At 37.7% G+C, this 21441-nt stretch overlaps 1 protein-coding gene across 4 annotated transcripts in view; it reads left to right on the top strand.

The window, feature by feature from the left end:
- The window catches only part of LOC149018881 (putative DNA helicase MCM9), a 32648-nt gene extending 17269 nt beyond the window's left edge, over window positions 1-15379 (top strand). For 2 of the 4 annotated variants that reach the window (XM_089153007.1, XM_089153008.1), the window contains 3 exons: window positions 10812-10911; window positions 11001-11139; window positions 11829-12892. In XM_089153007.1, coding sequence (XP_089009133.1) covers window positions 10812-10911; window positions 11001-11139; window positions 11829-11961 — 372 coding nt within the window. In that variant the 3' untranslated portion in view covers window positions 11962-12892. Of the gene's footprint in view, window positions 1-10811; window positions 10912-11000; window positions 11140-11828; window positions 12893-12924; window positions 13082-13200; window positions 13300-13699; window positions 13808-14041 lie in introns of those variants that run through there. The other 2 variants (XM_089153010.1, XM_089153009.1) reach the window with 2 other exon arrangements.
- The last annotated feature ends 6062 nt before the right edge of the window (window positions 15380-21441 follow it).

Below are 21441 nucleotides of genomic sequence, written 5' to 3'. Positions count from 1 at the left end.
CTCAGGTAAGCATTGAAAAATTGATGCAGCTTTGTAGCAGTAGAATTCCAGCGGCATTGAGTATTAGAAGCTGAGATTTTACCCGTGTCTCGGCCCTAATCGAACCAAATTCGTATTCAATTTACATCAATCTGAATTGGCCTTTACGGCTTTACCCAAAAAGTGGGAAAAACCGGAGCGAGCTTTTTGGGTAAAGCCGGAGCGAGCCGGCGAACGGAGTTAAGCTTTTCTCTTTTTCTACCTGTGCATAAGAATCTCACGTTCGATCAGATTTTTATCATCTCCAGTTCTAACTTCTAACATGTACAAGCTTTCGGATGAAACTCAGATCCAAAAAAACATGTACAAGCCCTATACAGAATTAGGGTTTTAAAATTTGAAACCCGATACTCAAATAAGCTGAGTCAATTCATCTAAAAATCTATTGGATTTCATTAATAAAAAATGGCCGGTTTCCACTCTTTAAGCTATTCTATCCTCTTCCTCATTTTAAGCACAAAGTTGCTCAAAGCATTACATCATGAATATCTAGTTTGAAATACTGTATTACCATACCTAAACGCAACGTTTAAACTGCACTGTTTTCGAATTTCGTAAGGTATATATCGAAATTATTTTTTGAAATTGGATATGGTATAGTTTTGGTTTTAGGTATCATATACCGTTAGTATGTACCGACTATCATACCTTGTATTTAGGATGTGTTGGACCCAATTTAAAGCCCTGTCCATCTTGACATCACTCCTGGATTGAGCCTAATTGTTAAGAGAAGAGAAAAAATAGACTTTAAATTTAGAAAGATTAGATTAAAGTATTCTATGTGAAGAATATTAGTTTATTGTTCTTCTTCTTCATATATTGTGAATTTGAATAGTTAAAATATTAACTAGAACACCATATTACACAACCAATACTATAAACATTCTTAGGTTGTAAGTGAAGAAGATTAGAAGAATGGGTTCGTTTATACCGAAATTATACCGTATCATATACTGAACCGTACCATTTTTCTCATACCGATTTTATACCGAAACCGTTTTTAAAAATATTTTTTTCATACCGTACCGTATAAATTCAGTATGGTACGATTATGGTATGAGGGTTTGAAATTCGATACGGTACCGTACTGTACCGTACCGAATTGACACCCTTACCAGCATGTGAGAGAGAGGTTGAAATAGACTTGCCATGGATGTACTTTGAGCACACTAGTGGCATATTCTTGTCTAAAGGTAGTAAATTCAAGAAAGTCAAGGATTCAAACTTTCGTCATTACCACACCTTCCCCCTCCCCCTTGGACTTGTGGGCCCTTAGTCGCTATTACTGTTAATGATGACTCAAAAAGAAATAGGCCTGTCTTTTAATTTCTTTAGGAATGAGATTCGTGCAAACTAATTTATGTGCACCTTAAATTTTTTTTTTTGGGTTAATCCAAATTTGTGGAGAAATCAATGAATAACTCACAATCGCAGAATTACAGTACTCATATAACCATGTAGTAATATATACAGCCCTTAATTATATCCTCTGGTCTAAAGGAGATTCTAAATCTTGATTTCATACTATGAGGTATTAGTCTTTTTCAATTGAACCAACACCTTGAGGTTCAATGAACGGTGAACCTGTCTATTGCCGTTCAGCTTCAATTCCTTCATTCCCATAAGAAATCTGAAACAGTTGACTTTTGGACATGCAAAGATTAAAAGAATACATATTTTTATATTTGGCTTCTCTCCTTGGAGAGAATCTCCTCGTGAGTGCCTAATGACTTATAGGATTCAGCCTTCTGAAACATTCTAATCTAAAGACATCCATTAAATTAATTGAAACCTTTGGATTAAAATGTCACATGTAATTCAACTCGTTAGTGTGTTCATTGGGATAATCCTTCCAAGCAGAGGATCCAAACTCATATACTTCCAACCGTGTAATAGTATGCTTAAGACACGTGTTCCTTTCCTCAAGCATAATTAAGTTACACAGATTCATTTAGATATCATTTTTACATAAAACACCATCGTGGTTGATATTAAACATCTCAACTTGCAAACAACTTGATGTACCCAACGGACTCAATTGGTTTAGTCAAGGAAACAGGATCATCATAACAACTAAAGATGACCAAAATTTAGATGCAAATAAGACTTGCATAGTTATTCAAATATGCAGGCTTGAAGGACTGAACATTGAGAATTCTCTTCAACCCTTATGGTTGTATGCCTTTTCAAAGAGTAAACCTCCTAAAAAATACAATTGGCTATCAAATGAAATCATAGAATGAAAGAAACTGGCTTCAATGCAGTTCTATGAATAACACTAGAGATTGGAATGTGTTGGAAGTACATTCTTTGGAGGATTTTAAAGCAATGGCAGCAATCTATTTTCAGCTTGCATTGCAAAAAACAGTTGCATTTACTGCCACTAATTGTGCTTGAAGCCACCACCATTTAAATGACGGCAATGTACTGTAGCCATTTAGTGGAGGTGGTTTTTGGTACCAGTGTGTTACATGTAAATAGTGGGAGTTTTCTGAAAACCTCCACTAATAATATGTATATATAGTGGCAAATAAAATTGTCATTAACATGTCCTACTCGACGGTGGTTTTGAATAGACCGCCACAAATTGGGTCCTAATTAGTGGTAGTTTTCCAATTAGGTTGTCTTTTTTCTTAAATTTGATTTCCTATATTGCTTCTTTTTACCTTTTTTATTATTTTATTATTTTTTTATGTATCAATGAAAGCTCTTTCACTATGCATTGTAATCTCAGAGAGGTCTGCCAAGAAGCCCTGAACTTCAGCCATTCCACTAACTCCCTAAGTGTGAACCTATGTCCTTTCATCATCCTTCTAAAATATTAAATTTGATTTTGCTGCATAATCCCTCATGAGTAATTACTTCACTGCATTTCTATAAATAAATAAAAAATAAAAAACTTCACTGCATAATTTGGTAGCGTACGGTTTCGATTTTCGATATTCAAAGCCGGTACCATAATGAAACCATACCGATTGACACATTTACCCGAAATCAATTAACTAGAAAATTTTATCAACTACACCATAGTAGGAAGGTAAAGAATATGATTACCTCTAAGCAAACTCTAAATGGACTTGCATCATATGCCGATGTATAATTTTATTTGTACTTTTCATATGAAAATGATAGAAAGAATATAAAAAATCATACCTTAAATTCCTTATTAACCTTTTTAATTGTTTGAACAAATTGCACTATCACTACAAAATAGAAGCCTTAAAGCACTGACACTCCACTTTATGTTTAAAAAGTACAGAGACCCGAAAATAGAATTTTTATGAGCAAATTATACTGGCACCCCAAAATGGAAGCTTTAAGCACTGACACCCCACTTTACGTTTAAAAAGCACAAAGACTCCAAAATTGAATTTTTGCTAGATATATTTATCAAATTTATCACTGAAAACAGTTAAATTACTGTTTATTTAAAAAAAAATGAGAAGACCATGCTAGGAGTCAATGACAACTATCATTCTGGTAAAATGTCATTGAGTACTTTTTTTCTTTTTAGCTTTTAGTTATTTTTCAGTTGCAAGCTGATCATTTATGTGTTGGTATATATTCCAGTGAATCGGGATATTCAGATGATAGACACAGTAATCATGACTATGAGTTTTATTCCAAATACAAAACCTTGTTTGTGTTTCCTAATAGAAATCCTTCATTCTAGAGGCTATAAATAAAGCCATTTTTTTTTTGGTAGAAAAAATAAAGCCATTAACTTGTAAAGAAGGTAGTTGATCATCAATAGAATTTTTTTTTTTTGGGTACTGGTACTTTTTTAATACTGGAAATGTAATGCCGTCTACAAGGGTCGAACCCAAGACCTCTATACTGAGGAATATGGATCTTTACCACTCAACCACCCCTGCATTGGCAATCATCAATAGAATTTGTGATTGAAGGATTTTGGGAGTTGTAGGAGGATTTCCAGTGAGGAGAGCTTGCGGCACCTTGGTGTTTTCATATTTTTCTGCAAATTGCCATTACCTCTCCTCTGCCAGCAAGTATTAAACCCCCACCCCAGCCCTAGCTTCCCTTTCTTCTTTCTTCCACTTGCAGCCTTCCCCCATTTCCAAACCCTAAATTCATCAAATTCCAGCCCCCATCCCTATTGCAAATCCCCTCCCACTTCCCCTAAACCCTACAGCAGCACTCCCGTCCCCTCCTTACTCCATTCCCCCCATTCACCAGCCCCTCTATTTCGTATTTCTTCTTTTTTTCTCCTTGTGGAAGTCTAAGAATTTCCAGATTTTCTAGACCCTAAGTTCTTTGATCTCCCAAATCCTTGGCTCATTACCTACCCCCTTCACCTTCCCTGCCTTTAGTCCCCCATCTCAGCCCTTTCCCTCCCCCTTAAATCCTAGTAAAACCTAATTTCCTTTTTTTCTCTTAAACCGTAGCAACCCTAACCTTACTTTGAAGCACACCTTTCAAACCCTTTATCCCAACTCCATTCCACTTTAGGATCATCTTCCCCTCCCCCCTACCTACCCTCAATCCAACCCTAACCCTGGCTTCTCTTTGAAAACCCTGAAATTGAGAAAACCAAAGTTGTCTAGACCCTAGGATTCTCAAATTAAGTTTGAACACTAACACAGCAGAATTCATATTTAATATTGTCAAAATGCTTACTTAAACCTTCTTGCCAGACTCTATTCTGCTTCCTCATCAATCCTAGATCCCCTTAGACATTTGAAAACCCTAACAAAAGAGTATAGAAGTCAAAATCCCCTTACCGTAGTGTGTAATTAGCCCTAATCAGTTGCTGTTCACCCCTAAAGTGCTTTAGAAAACCTAATTGCAGGTGTTTTTGAGCCCTAATTTATTGCCAGATTCAATCTAAGTGATCCTCAAGATTGGACCTCAATTTGGGTGTTACAACAGGACTACCTGTGATGAATCATCAGTTTCCTGATTTCAACCTTGAGGATGAGGTGAAACTCAAGGGGAGGGGGTGCAGTTGATACTTGATAGGCCACTGGTTTCATGAGTCTACACTTGTGGTGTCAGGACTGCTGCTGGTTGGTTAGACCAGCAGTTACAATAAGCTAAATAAAGGAAATAAAGAGGTAGTTAAATATATGCAAATATGTAGAATAAGTGGGACAGGTGGCGGGCAATGAGTGGACAGGCCAATGGGGTTCTGTTATGCAATTCAGATCTGAGGAGAAGCACGAGAGTGGGACGAACAAGGAAGAACCACGTTTGCATCATTAAGCAACTTTTTGCCTGTAGTAAATTTTAATCACAATTCAGAAGATCTCAAGGAGTTCCAAGCCAAAGTTGTTGTCCATAAAATGACCATTTTGTCTTTTAACATAAGATTCAAACAAATTGGTGGATCCCACCGTCTTGACTTTTTTTTTTTTTTGTTGTAATCCCACCGTCTTGACCTTTAACGAGTAAGAAATCCACTGGTTGGTATAATTCATACTATTATTGAGGCTTTATAGATGCTTTTTTTATATCAAATGTAATTGCTCCCCTATTTTTCACATTTGTCTTTGATAGAAATTTTTGGGAAAGTATACCCTGTTTGAAAACTGTTTTTTTTTCCCCCTCTTCTTCCCTCATACTACATATCTAATGGTATTAAAGCAACCTATGAGTTAATCAGAAGGTGATACTTAAATTGGCAATATATTAGCGGAGCCAAAACAGATCTTATAGCCTTTGGTCCACCCCCCCCCCCCCCCCCCCACAAAAAAAAAAAAAAACTCATGGAATTATACTCTATATTTGACCATATATTTCATTCCTTCTGAAAAGTGATCCATAAATAGCTTTCATCTAGCAGCTGTTGTTAGAAATCTGGGTCCATATGGTATGATATAAACGAAAAAGCAATCAATCTATTGTCACAAATAGTATCTTCTTCCTCTACCTTGAGGAAGTAAGGATGGATGGTGGTGAGCAAAAGCGGAAAAGCAAGAGATGGCTTTGATCTAGTGTTCCACCTACAAAAAGCCTGAGAAATTATTCAGGTGTTGGTTTGAGTTTTGTTGTCTCTATAAGATGACATTTAACCCTGCTTAGAATAAAAAATTGTTGTATGCTGTAAACAATTTTAAACAAATTCGCACCCACCTCAACAGGATGGTCCCCATCTAAGGGAAATGATGTAAAAAGAGAGGGTAGGATAAAGAGAGAACCCCGCATGAAGGACCAAAAGATTGACTCTGGCACCAAGAGAAATTGAGTAAGCAAGAAAGATTCCAAATTAAATGAAACAGAGCCATGTCTTCTCTCAAGCATGCCCTTGCTGCTTAATACCAACCAATCACACAAAATTGTATACCAAAAGTCTTTGAATTACCCATTGATACTGAAGAACACACATTGTGATGGCCTTCTCTAATTCTATTATTTCAAGATTCAACTGAGTCTGGCCATTTATGATAGGAAAAGAACTACATGAGATCTCCTCGTCCGCATGGTTTTTGAACCTGCTGCAACACATGCTTCAAGCTGTAGATATAGTCTCTTGTTAGAAACTACACTTTTGTTTCTGAAGCGAGGACATTTCATCAATCAACACAAATCCTTCCAAGTAGCACTGGAGTCTCTGTTGCTTTCTAATCTCCATTCAACCCTATGTTTTTGGAAGTGCAGCAACTGGGCATCTTCCCAAAGTATTCCACAAAATGTAATTTTGTTATGACTAAAACTTCTTTTTCTTAAATGTTAAATCTTCATGGGAACCATAGTTCAATGAATAGTTTATCACCTTCATTGAACTAGGGTTCCGTTCTTCAAACTGGAAACCTAAATCACTCTCAAACTGGAAACTGAAAAGGAGCAACCCAAGAATCAGCTTAATGCTCTTATAACATGTACCAGAATCCTCTATTGAGGTGCAGCCACAGGAAAGAAGAAGAATAAGAGAACAAGAAGAAAGAAGAAAGAGATGAAGAAGCAGCAACAATGGGTTGTGATTCTAGCTAACTCTTCTAGAATCACAGCCTCCGTATTTATAGATTTCATAGTCCAAAAATACAACTTGAGAAGCAAGCCATCTTGCCCTCTAAGAAAGGAAATAATAAGTACATGAAATTAGAAAGAACTTGAAAATAGAAACATACTTTCCAATTCTCCTAAACCTTGATCACTAAGGAACCTTTTCCAAGAAAGGAAAGTATGTAACTCAAACTCTCCAAAACCTCAAACCAAGTCACCATCTCTAAAATTAGAAACTCAGTAACTTGAGCACCAAGGCAGCAACCACTCTCAACAGGCCTTTAACCCTTATCTAATGGCTAAGGCTGAATGCATAAACTCATTCAACAAGAATAACAAACTCCACCATAAATCTATTCTCTACATGAAGATGTTGAGCCATCTCATGGTGTCATTTTACATTTTCTTCTTGATAATTTTGTCAACAACAGTTCTTCAGCTTGTCAAGAAGCTTTGAATACAAATCCAAACTAAAAATAGCTCGTCAGATCCCCTTGGAGTGTTGAATGGAAGGTTCACAGAAGCAGAGGAAAATGGTGCAGCTGGCATATTCAACATTGCCATAGGCGTGTATCACTGCCCCACATGCACTAATTGGAGAGTGATTGCGCCTAGCAGAAGTCTGCTTTCACTACATACCATATCTCCCTGGTTGAGAACAATGGCTCCAAACTGGCAAAGCTAGGCTTTGTGCTGATGTTAGCCATGCCAAAAGAAAGAGATGTCATGAGCAAGGTTCTGCTTACAGTTTGCAAAATATTAGCATGTGCAGAGAGGTAGGTACAGTTCAGTAAAGATGAATAAAATTAGCCTCTGCAACTTTTCTTAGTAAATGCACCAAAATTTTACAATTTTAGTAGGACTTTAAAATCAATGGGTGGAGTAGACAGGAGTCTGATAGGAAAACCTCAAGGCCCAACAAATCCACATCTACTTCCCAACTTAATTCTCCATTCATTTCTAGAATTTACAGTTCTCGGGTAAAGTTGTACCACTTCCCATTCCCTATATCTCATAACCTAAGCACCACCCCAGAAAAAGAAGAATTCTGATATTCAAATTAGAAAAGCTTCTGCTTTGGTTTCTGGGATACCACAGCCCCAACTTCAAAAGAAGGAGAAAAAGGTCGATCCAAACAAAATACTCGGCTTGGAATCTTCACTACCCAGATACCTAAAGGTTGAGAAGTTTAATTGATGAAGTACAACAAAGAACCGAAAAAACTGACTCGGGTATCTAAATGAAGATGAATCAGCTCCAATCAAAACTTTGGTTTCATAAATAGTTAATTCTTTTAGGTTCATTCATTGAGTTTATCTTGTAATTTTTATTTTAGAACCCATGTAGGTCTCAATTAAACATTAGGATTACTAGGTTTAAGAGTCTTGTAATTTATCTTTAAATACTCATGTAATCATCATTTATTTTGATGGAATAGAAAAGAATGATTTGAAGCTAAAGCTTGTTTGTGCATCTGCATGCTCCTCATCTTCCCCCTGCTAATTCTACATATGAAATTTCTTCTTCCTCCTCCACCTTATATCACTCCCATTGAGTGGTACCAAAGCCAGATTGAGAGAAGATTACTCCCTTCTTCTCCTTTTTGAACTTTGGGTTGTAGCAACCATGTCAGAAGATCACATTGACATACATAAGCTATTCCAGAAACTGGCTGAAAGTCAATACCCCCCCCCCCCCCCAACCAAAAAAATGAAAGAAAAATGAAGGAGCAATACATTTTTGAGAGACTTCAGGTCATGATTGAGAAGACTGGAGCAAAATTTGACAAGTGACTTCTAACTTCAATGAAATTTTTGCAATTTTGAAGAGAATTGAAGCACAAACTGCAGCTAATGTTCTAAACATGATACCACTTAATGGAGGCATAGAGGAGGCGAAGAAGAAAGGTAGAAGAGAGAAAACCAGAGAAGAGCTAGTGTTGCAGAAAGATGGAGAAGAAATTCCACAAGAAGGGAGGGACGGGGAGAGGGGTGCACACACATGCACAAACAAGCTTTAGCTTCAATTAGTTCTTTTCTATTCCATCAGAATAAATGAAGATTATAACTAATTAAAGTGCCTAAAGATACATTAAGATATTCCTAAACCAATAATGCTAATCCTTAATTAACAAAGACCAAGGTTGTCAAATCAATGTCAAAGGGTTTGGCTGGGTGTTTTTCTGGTGCCAGCTGCCAACCTAACACACCAACCCTCCTCCTTTACCTGGGCTGGCAACTGGCAGCAAACACTGCAGGAATTAATTAAAACAAAGTCTCAGATTCTAAAATAAAAACTACAAGATGACTACATGTCTAAACCTAAAATAACTAAATATCCTATTAAACCCAAATTTAATTGTAACTGATTTATCTCTATCTGGATACCTAAGTGGGTTTGGATCAGTCCAAGGCTGAGCAGCATCACCATCCCACCACCTGTCTGTGTTAGTGCTATGAGTGGTGCTGCATAGGGACTAGGGTTACTCCACCAACCCCTACAGCCCCTAAGTTGATCCATGGATATTGGACATTTTACAAATCTCGTGGTGTCCTAGGTCCAGGTCCAATTTATTCCAGCTAAATGTTAGGACCCTAAATCTACTTTTATTTCTCATTCGATTAGTATTTTGTGATTTATTGCAAAGTCCTTGTCTAGATGTAATTCCTAGTATGTGTTGGAATCCCCTAGTTTGAGTCTACTTTTTATTAGGACTCCATGTCTACTCTCAGAATCCAAAATAGATCTCGCTGTGGTAAGTTATGATAGAGTCCTTGTTTATCTGAGAAGTCTTTAGTCAAGTTAGAGTCACACTTAGAGTTCTAATTTGAAGTCCAGTAGGTTCGTAGTCTGAGTCTTATTTTGTTCGTTTTTTCGGCTAAAGATAAAGCCTCTGTTCTCTATAACATGAGTTGATGAAAGTTTGGAGACAAGAGAGTTGTGGGTTTCCTTTGGGAAGCTCTTCAGCCTCTGTTCTTCCATTTCAGCAGCAATTCAACAACTCCAGCAGCTTCATTCATTCTCCAAGTAAAGAACACAGCCCCTTCCTAGCCCTCTCCCCCTTCTCGTAACCTACCCACAAGCCCCTCAGTCCTTCTTCTTCCTGTGGCAGCAGCAAATCCCTTCCCCCTCCAACCCTAGATTCCCTAAACCTCTTACCCCCTCCCTTACCCTATAGTATTGCACCTTTACCCTCCCCTTATCCCTACTTTTAGTTTCATTGAAGGACTTCATCCATTAGGCTTTCAAATTTTCAGCAATTTGTCATCAAACAAGAGAAACCGTAAACCCTAACTTACTAGAAACCCTATATCTCTCAAATTGCTCAACCAAACTTCAAAGTTCAAATCCTTTTAGGATTATCATCTCCCACTTCTATTCTACCACTCCCTCACTCTAGTTGACTTTCCTAAGAGTCCTAACCCAAGTAGGATACTTCCAACCAAACCAAAATCCATTAGGAAAATTATGAAGTATCATGCACAGCCCCTCCACCATCCCAACTGAAACCCTAGAACCTTATTTAGAACCCTAGCTTGAGCATTCACTTTTGAAAAGACATGACAGCAGCACCCAAACCTTATCCTGCATTCAACCTATATATATATATATATATTAACATTGTCACCGGGAAAGTTGGGCATGTCTTTTTTTTAGCTTTATGTCATGATAATTGATTTTTTTCCCGCGCTTCTTGCTTCTTTTCGACAAAGCGGCTTATCTGTTTCAGGTATTTAAGTTTTTTGTACATATATAGTTGCCTTCCAATCTGATAAACTGACTGCAAACTTTGAATGTGTTAACGGCAGAAAGATGTTTCTGTTGCCCTTAAGGGTTGGGATGATGCAAGTATTAAGGGATTCGTGCATGTTCGCATCAATATCAGTGGTTCACCTTTGGAATTCCCTGGTTCGTTTCTTACATGTTGCGTGATTTATTAGTTAATTGCTTCATATGTTTGTTGTTTGTTTGATTTGTGGTTGTTTGGTTGTATGCAGAAACCTTTCCGAGCATTGGGCGGGTGAGAGTGAAGCACCTGGGAGTTCTTCTCACTCTCAAAGGGACAGTGATCAGGTCAGGTTCGGTAAAAATGATAGAAGGAGATCGGAAATACATGTGTCGAAGATGCAAGTTCAGGTGATTCTTCTTTTATTTATTTCCTGTCTTAGTCGTTTTTGTTTATGATCCTGTTCTACATTCATCGTTTTATTTCTCATCAGTAGACAGTTCGATTTTCATTTTCCCCTTTAATGTCTTTTGTTAATAGTCCTGTTAACATTCATCATTTTATTTCTTATCAATAGGCAGTTCGACTTTCATTTCCGCTTTAATGTTGCAAATTTTGAACGTTGGTATGTTTTCAAGCATAGAAGACTTACTCGTCAAACAATAGCTTGGCTATTTGTTTACCCGTTAATCTGTCAGATTTTCATGAAATTTTTGTTTTATGCTGAGTTTCTAAATATTCTCTAGCAACAGAGTCACTTTTCAACTTGTCATGGTTCCCAGAGCATGGGTAAGGGCTTATTATTTTACTGATTTGCTGTCTTTGCTTTTGAAGTTTGTAAATTGTTACATTTTCTTATGGACCTGGATGGTATATCCTTGTTATTGGTATGGAGTGAGGATCTACCTTGCGCAGTCCATTCTGAAGGTGCAAAATAGTTTCCCAGTTGAAACAAGTCTGAATGTTCATTCAAACAAAATAATTTTCAAACTGAAGTGTAGTTCCACAAACTGAAGAGGTTATGCCTTATCTAATTTGATTGGACGGGATGCGTATTGGATCATAAGACATGACTGGTCTTTGGATTGACTTTGTTTAGGTTCGATGTTCATCCTGAACTGGAGTGTGGAAATGCCATAAAGCTTCCATCATCTTGCCCCTCCAAGGTCTATTCTCTTCCTACCACCATGCTATGCCATGGATCAGTTGCTTATCAATACTCTTTCGTTTAAACATTGATGGTATAAAAAACGATGATGACAAACGAAAGCAACTATTGTATTGCTACTGGTTATGTTGTTATCAAACCACATGCTTTTATTTCCCCTCTTTCTTTTTGCAAACTGCATATTTTGTGGATTATAGATGGAATCTCAATGAAACAATCAAACCATCAACTGTGATGTGTCATGTGTGAGATCAAAACAAATCAAACCTATTCATCTTATTTGTTGTGCTTTACTTTCCATCTTAAATTTAGTGCTTTTCCTTTACATTTTGAAATACTTCCTCTAGGCATCTTCATTTTACACAGGAATAGTTGTTAAATGCCTTGCAAATTTTACCCTTTTTCATTGGGTGCTAATTGGAACCTGCATGGAGGTAATTTGCTGTTTTACTTCCCTTCTTGTGTTACTATGTGCTTTAGTGCCTCCCATTGATGCTTTTGTATTCTCTACCAGGGGACTAGATCATGTGAAGGCACTAATTTTGAATTTATAGAAGGCAGTATTGTTTGCCACGACTATCAGGAAGTCAAAATCCAAGAGAGCACACAGGTTCTGGGTGTTGGATCCATAACCAGCAGCCTTTGACAATTGGGCTTTGTAGAAGTCTTCCTGATTTAACCATCTTTTAGGTCGATTGGTGACTTTTGTCCAAAATATTTTAATGATTCAACACTTCCATTTCATGCAGCTATAACTCTTCACCAAGAGAAGCTCTCTTTTGGCAAGTTAATCAGTCTCTGAACTGATTTCGCAGTTTCGACTGAAATGACACCCAGTGTTGAAACATCAAAATGAGATTCCCCAATCTCAATTTCCAGCTATCTGAAAGTGGCCTTGAAACTGAGATTTAGAACTGTATTAATCTTTGTTTAGAGTTGCCAATGTTGATATTAATTTATGCATAAGCTCAATATAATTATTTTAGTTTATTTCTCATTTAATGTTTCCTCTGTTCTGCTGTCACAGGGAGCGCGCTCCATCGATCATTTTTATGGATGAAATCGACAGCATTGGATCTGCTCAAATGGAATCTAGGACTGGGAATGGTGATAGTGAAGTTCAATGAACAATGCTGGAACTTCTCAATCAACTTCATGGGTTTGAGGCTTCGAACAAGATTAAAGTACTTATTGTTTCTTAACATTTGACTTTTGAAAATTGCTGAGTATATATCAACACCATTTTGTTAAGGATCAAAGTTCATGTGATCGCCTTGTCATAACTTATCTTTTCATCCCGCAGGTTTTAATGGCCACAAATCGGATTGATATTCTGGACCAAGCACTCCTTAGGCCAAGAAGGATTGACAGGAAGATTGAGTTCCCAAATCCCAATGAGGATGTATGTTCCATGCCTCAATGATCATCATTAAATCCTAATAATTCGTCCTTTATTTTTTCTTTAAAATAAAAAATCAGAGATACTTGTCCCTAGCACTAGGTTCCAGAACAAGTCTATGCTTGAAACTGACAGCCCAGCACTGGTCCTGCAGATAAGTATAATTTAGAGCACCATTATCTTAACCTTCCATAAATCTAGATGCTGGTATCCACAGATTTCAACATGTTATTACTACATTGCTTTGCTTAAAAGAAGTTGTGAAAATAAAACATGAAATGTTTTAGCTTAGTGGGTCATGAAATGCTTCTATTTACAATTTAATTTGTACATCATGATTTCTATAGAAATTTGAGTTTTTTTGTCGAGTTTTTGGCTGACCATTTTATTTGATAATTTCCAGTCCTGATTTGATATCCTAAAAATACACCCGAGAAAAATGAACTTGATGCAAAGCATTGATCTAAAGATCACAGAGAAAATGAATGGTGCTTCTGGTGCAAAACTTAAGGTGTGTTTTCACCAGTTGTGCTTAATCTTATCAATTGCTTTTCCCTCACTGTTATCTCTGTGTTGATTTTACTTTGTTTTCCCTCGAGTCTCAAACAGAAGGATGTTTGTTTAACATTGTGTTGTATATGTATATTTCTTAACACATTGGAACCAAATCTATCCTTGTTATCCCCATTTATATGAAGTTATTTTATCCTTACACCAGAGCTATTCTTCTCCTGTCTGTTGGCAGTGTGTACGGAAGCTGGGGGATGTTTGCTTTGAGGGAGAGGAGAGTCCATGTGACACAGGAGGATTTTGAGATGGCAGTGGCCAAAGTCATAAAGAAGGAGACAGAGAAGAGAAGAACATGTCTTTGAGAAAACTATGGAAGTAGTTCCTTTTTCCAACCCACCCACTTTGGTTGGGAGAGGATTAATCAATGTTTTCAGAAGAAGGGTTATAAGATGTGCCGTGCCGTGCCGTGCACTAATCATGCTTCACTTTATCAAGATGAACAGGAGATGGCAATGATATTTGGTTTCGACATTGCTTACAAAGTTCTATTGCATATGAAAGTTCAGTCTGTATGTGCTTTAGCTTTTCTACATTAGCTTTTATTCATATTTGTGGTCTGTTATGTTCTAATTCACATGGGGAAGGGGTTTGCTACTAGGCTTTGTGGCCCCGTGTAAGTGGAAGTGCATGCGCGCATCCAAGGGAATGGATGGTGCAGTTACGTCACCGTCCCATGTCAGGTGTAGGGGGCACTGCCAGGATGGTTTGTTTTCCCTTGATAACTTGGGTATGGGCATGGGGATCATTAAATGCGCTGAACAAATTCTGTTTTTCCATTTTTTAAAGTAAATCATGGATTGGAGAAAGACAACATTGAAGATGTGAAATGCATAGCGCTGATTTTGTTTTTATAGTTTTCAAATACCTCAAAACTCATGTTTTGATAGTTCTAAGATATTACTTCTTTACCAGGAAAAAAAAGAGCATTTGGCGTCATCGTGCTTCTTTATCTTCCCACCCTAAAATGAATGCAAGCCAATAAATCAATTTCAAAACTTTTCTCTATCCCATGGATCCTCATCCAATATGTTTATATGCACACATGGTCTTGCGTAGTCGAAATACATCACACCACACGTGAATGTGCACGTGCGTCATTACTAGTATATGTATTACTAGTACTACAATATAAATGCATACTGTGTAATATGACAAATATAGCCATAAAAACGCTTTTTTTCAAACACATTCTCTTGAATACACACTTTCAAAACAAATTCCTACAATGGCTGACTAAATATTCACTTAACAAAAACACTTGATTTTGGATAGAGTATAAGTAAAGTCTATTAAAGAAGAAACCCACTATAAGAGAGAGCCCAAAAAGGAGAGGCTACACATAAGCTTATTACGGGAGATGAAAGCCTACTACTATACGAGACAGCTCACAAAGGAGAGAGACTACACAAAAACCATCACATAAGGAAACTAAGAAACTATAAGACAACCATCACACAAAGGAATTAGAACTAGAAGGACAACACATAAGAAAAGTGGGGAAGAAACACACATAAGGAAATTAAGAACCCAAATATTCTCTGCAGCTAACTCCAAAAATAACAAAATAAACAGAGACACCAAAATTCCATTGGACTCATGACTCAAAACTAGACCTGGTTCATCTGAATCTGGAAACCTAGTTGGTTTTAAGTCAGTCAGTCGAAGGCAGTGTACCTACATCAACTCCCCAGTGTTCAGAAGAACCGCTCATTAAGTTTCATGAAGTGAGAGTATCAATGCCATTTGATAGGAATCCACAAATATTGACTTTGATGGGGAGATTGAATGCATCTTAAGGTCAACTGTCATGTCATGATCTGCTGTTGATGGTCTCTAGCAAATAACATATCCTGATGGGAAACTGGGAATCTGATCGTGTTATTCCACAACCAAAATTGGACAATGATCAGTTCTTCCACTGCCACTTTGATGAGACCATATACTATAATTTGACAGTCCCTTTCATTGTTTACAGTTTCTTCTACATCTGATTCTCCTGACAATCGTATCATGATTGACTTCGTATTGTAGAAGAAGTCATCAATATTTGCAAGCTCCCAGAGACCTGCTGTCAAATTAGAAAGTTCTGTTTGCATTTTGGAATAACTATCAATAACCGAATGAAGTAAAATCAAATCGGTCAATCTCCATAATGTAGTGGCTGTATGATAACAATGGCAGAATTGTAAACCAAACAAACTCTATAAGGAATGGCAGAATCATAATTTTGGGATTAAAAGAAACAGAAAAAGAGAGTATTTAGCAGCACATATGGAAGGGGACAAACTACAAAAACAGCATTAAAATAAAATGGACATCAGCCAGAAGGTAGTAGTAAAATTGGATGTGAACAAGAAGAAGAGGCAACGACAACTCCGTTAGTATGGAATGCAGGTTGATTGTAGATCACTGTAGCGCATACCATAGCAAAGGCTGAAAGATCTGCATAGCGTTATGATTCTTAACGAGCCTTTAGTAGTCGACTGTAGAAGTAGAATAAGCAGTTCTTCTCTGCTTCAGTGTAGAGTGGTGGCTTGTGCAGCAGTCTGACTGGAGCTCTCTTTCAATAGAAAGAGGTAAGAGAGAATAAGGTTTAGATTAAAATGGGAAACTGAATTAGTGACACAAAAATGGGTTCCTAAAGATGAGACTATCTTATGGATCCTTGGAAGAAGTATGACTTCGGCTACAAACAGAACTATGAAATTCATATGGGAATTGGATTCCTTCAGCAAGAAGAATGCAATCTTTAAGCAAGTGGAGTCTACTGCAACTATAGAACCAGGTATGCTTTCTTGTTGTTCTTCTTACTCCACACCCCCACTCCCCGGCGCACGCACGCCCCAGCAGGCAGATGACCAAGTTCCCAGAGACTTAGTCTGGCACATTTTAGAGAAAAACAGAGTCTTGAGTGGTTATGTAGATCTCATCAAAATATGCATAAAGGCCTGGTGACTAGTATGAGATCTATGAAATGGTCAAGGTAAGGATACTTCACTTACAAGCTGACAAAGTCCGTTGATGTATGCTCTTCGACGATATCATGGCGGATGAAAGAAAAGCAGAGATTGATTCTAAGCCAAGATTATCATGATTAGCCTTGGAATCAGAACGTCTAAAAATCTAATAGAACAGAGAAGCAATACATCATGTCTAATGTTAGTCACTTTATAATGCATACTAAGATGGTTCAAATTGAAGAAAGAGGAATACCACAGAGTGACTATTTTGGATATCTGGGGTCAATCATAAATAAAGAAGGTGATATAGAGGGAATGTTTCATAGGGAATTAAAGTCTAATAGTAGAAGTGGAGATGTGCAACTGGAGTGCTGTGTGACAGACATATTCCTTTAAAGCTCAAAGAAAGTTCAATAAAACTCTTGTAAGGCTGCCTATCATGTATGGGCTGAATCCTGGACAGCTAAGAAGAGTCATGTACGAAAGATGTGTGTAGGATTGATAAGGATGCTAACATGGATGTTGGTAAGACTAGGAAAGATAAAATGAAAAAAATTCAACATATTAGATATGACTTGGGAGTCTCCTTGATAGATTCAAGCTTTGGGGGAGTTGTTTGAGGTGGTATGGACTGCATGGTCACATTCAATAGAGGCCTAAGATCTCCTTATCAAGGAAGAGTGATACGGTTCAAATTGAAGTAGCTACAAGAAAAAGGGTACACCTAAATTGAGCATAGGAGAAACTGTGAAGAACTATGATCTCAGATAGAGCATATTGGGGGTAAGGAACCATGTAGCCAACCCCATTTACATGGGATAAGGCTTCTTGTTTTTGGTGGTGATGTTGTAATTTCAATGGTAACTTTGTAATTTTGCTCAACTTTAGGAAATGCAAGTTGCTGTACTCCTGCACATTCTGTAGCTAATACAGGACTGTGGCATAAGCAGAATCACTGAATGACACAAACACAGTCTCGTTACTCTGTCCATCATCTGAATATCCTGATTCACTGGAATATATACCAACACATAAATGATCAGCTTGCAACTGAAAAAAACAAACAGCTAAAAACAAAAGAGTACTCAATGACATTTTACCAGAATGATAGTTGTCACTGACTCCTAGCATGGTCTTCTCATTTCCCAGCATTGTAAGATTTGCCATTCTGCATAAAAATATGCTAATGCTTGTCCAGACATGTAAGGATGAATTCTTGCAGTTAAAATTCCATTAGATGCCCACATTATGGTCTTTTTTTCCATCACAGAGTGAAGACAGTGGGATTTATGACAAACAAAATGGGATGGACTACCATTTACACATGAATAGAAAAGTGAAATCATTTCTTAGGAGGGTAATTTAGCCCTCTCCCTCTAATCATCTTAAACTCTTCTTTGAATTCCACACCAACTGAAACCCTCCAAAGTCCAAAGCATAGCAAGCTTCAATGCCTACCAAAGTCACATTCCCCTTGACTCTCACAGTCTGCTTGACCTGAATGCAAGGTTCACTACAATCCAGTCCTACTGAACCTCTATTCTTAATTTTCTAACTACGATCACTTACTTTGCCCCTGAGACCTATTTTCTCCTCATAATTTTCTCAAGGACGACAAACTGATACTACAAGTTAATTTTTGCACTTGGAAGAGCATCAGAAAATAGCTGAAATCTATCATTCCTTCTCTTCAGCGTGTACAACAGTAGCACCATTCCACCTTCTGGCAGTTTCTCATCCCCAATCGAAACCCCTAGAATTTCCCAAACCTGTTCCACCCTAACCCTTGTAAGTTTCCAACCTCTTCTTCCCCCCCCCCCCCCCAACAAAAGTCATAAAAATGAATGATTTGGGTGATTGGAGCACCTTCATGCTATCTTTATGCAATTTGTAGAGGGTAGATAAGTGGAGTTGCAGTGAAAGACGTTCAGAGGAGGAGATGCCATATTTAGATTATCCAGATGGAAGAGGGTGGGTAGCAACAGGAATAAAAACAAACACACGCACATAAAAGGGTACAATTGGGGTGGCAAATACTTCACAGAGGGGGGAAAGAGTGGAGGGGTAAGGTTAGGGAGGGTGGGTTTGGAGTGAGTAGCAGAGAGCAGGGGCGGTGAAGGAGTTTGAGAAGAAGATGGGGGTTATGGTGCCCAGTATGGCACAGCAAAGAACAGGGTGCATAGGTGAGTAGCACGAGGAGGTGGAGGCTGGAGAGTTACTGGGCCACCATTGCAGGGTGGGAGGAGGTAAGAACTGCAAGGAGATTAACAGAAGTTGCAGAAGAAGGTATGGTTGGAATCTCAACGAGGGAAGAATCTAGAAAATAGTGTTACCATATAAGTGTTCAAGTAATATTACATACCCCTCAATCCAAGAAAGAACACTAGATGTTGGCATCAATTACCCTAAGCTGAAGAACAAAAAACGATGAATATTCAAGCAGCTCAGGCATAACACATAATATCTAATCTATTATTTCCTAAAATTCACAAATAAGAAATTTCAAATAGGACATCATTGTTTAGGTTAGTTAGAACCACAAGTAGGAATCAAGTGAAAATTTGCACCTTTCTGAATGATAAGCGGTCACAAAGAGAGCAGTACTGAGGAATTAAATTCTAATCCCAGAGCTACACTAGTTCAGAACCAATAAAATTCAGCACCATAAGTAAGGCTTCAAATAAATGAGTTCTTTAAATTTTATCTTGGCTTGACAACAAACTCCATTAATGAAAAAGTGCTTTGTATATGCACTACAACCAAAAGAGCAGTGGGCTTAAAGCACCATCAACAAACAACAACAGGAAAATTGAAACATACTGGAGAAACAAGACTTTAAATAACTCAGTTATTAAACATCTATTTCTAGAAAAACAATCTTGGTCTCATTACATACTGCTTGACGAGGAAATCCATTTGCAGATCATGGAAATGGCGTCCAACAGAATGACAAATTCACTTGAGAAGGAAGAAACTTTATGACTTAGGATATGGGTCAATCTTGAGGAACAATATTCACAAGAAGTGATGTATGCAATGAGCATTGCACAATGATATTCAACCTTAATGTATGTGCACTCCTTAGTCCTTTTTCAAAAACTCCAAGCCTACGAAGAGAAAGTGAGACGACTTGCATAGGTCATTCACCTTTACAGCGCCTAAGTAAAACCTCCGGACAAAGCGTGAACAGGACCAAAGGTACTCACAATAGACCATGGGTCTCACTGAACTTCATCTTCCACCTCCCTTTAATCTTCTTCTGTGGGCTGGAGGGAGAAGTGGGCATCATAAGTTGTTAGGTTTTTTTATTAAAATCTATATTATCTATATATTAAGTTTCAAAATTAGTTTTTGTATTTCTTTTATTTAATTGTTTTGTTTGTGTGTGGGACCCTTGAGGTAAGGGTGGTAATGAGGCACCATGAGTAAAGGAGGCCCTTCATGACCTTGGTTAAAGGAGGCCCTTCATGACTTTGGTTATGAGGCTCTTCATGACCTTCATGACTTTGGTTATGAGGCTCTTCATGACTTTGGTTTTAAGGTCTTGATCATGGTGATGATGTGGGCTTACTTGAATGGTGGAATTACTCAAATTCTAACTCTTGACCTTTATTTCTCATTTCAACTTCATGACCATTCATGGCCATTACCATGAGTGGGGGTTAAGGTCTTTGAATGGGTTAAAGCCTATTCATTCCAAAGAAGTGAATATGAGAGTTACTTCCCCAAGTAGTGGAGAGGTTAGGTCAAGGGGGTTTATTCACATTAGTGGAGGAGGGACAAACCATTGATTCTCCATTAGTGGAGAATTGATTCTCCCCTTGTGGGGAGGTGTGGTTTAGGCCTATATAAACCCAACCCTTCCTTGCATATTGGGTGCTATTGTGACTCTCCTCACTCACATTATTTGTTTTACAAAGTTCATTTCTTTCTTGAGTTGTCTAAGTGTTGTGCTCTAGCTTTTGGCTCCTTTAAGGGACTAGAAGAACTACCTCATCTTCTAGTTGGAGGTTGCTTTATCTTGGAGGTGGTGGTGCGAAGAACCCTTGGTAGTAGGGTGCATCAATTACCTTAAAGACAGCATCAATGTGTGACTCAACCTCATCAATCAGTGGTTCGTTCGGTTGCTACTTCAAGCTCTTCAAATTTGCTTAAAGATCTTCATCTCTCAATTGTATTGCAATTTCACTTTTATATGTTTGAAGAATTTGTAATACAATTACCCCAACATAAGTCTCTCCTCTGCCGAATATTTACTCCAATTTCTAAAGACACAGGATGCTTGAACACCTACAAATATATCATCCACCACAGCCCAATGAACTCCCCTCATTATAATCTTGTAAATAACATATCTTTACTTTAAAAACTCAAGCATTCAACTCCTCAAATATATCAGATTATTGCCAACAATACTTCCAATACAAATTGACCATTCCCCAATGGGTAACAAAACCATAACAACTTCCCCACGTCCCCCAGGGAAAGTCCAATCCACGTGAAACACTTCCAGAAGAAGGATGCTCTCAGATGATGTTTAATAAGAAGTCCTTTATATGATGAATTAATTTGGTATATAAGTGATACCAGTTCTTCTTTAACCTCTGATTAACTG

Source organism: Hakea prostrata, chromosome 4, assembly GCF_041222555.1.
Source record: "Hakea prostrata isolate BN-2017 chromosome 4, UWA_Hpros_2, whole genome shotgun sequence".
Taxonomy (NCBI): domain Eukaryota; kingdom Viridiplantae; phylum Streptophyta; class Magnoliopsida; order Proteales; family Proteaceae; genus Hakea; species Hakea prostrata.
This window is presented reverse-complemented; position numbering and strand designations above follow the sequence as displayed.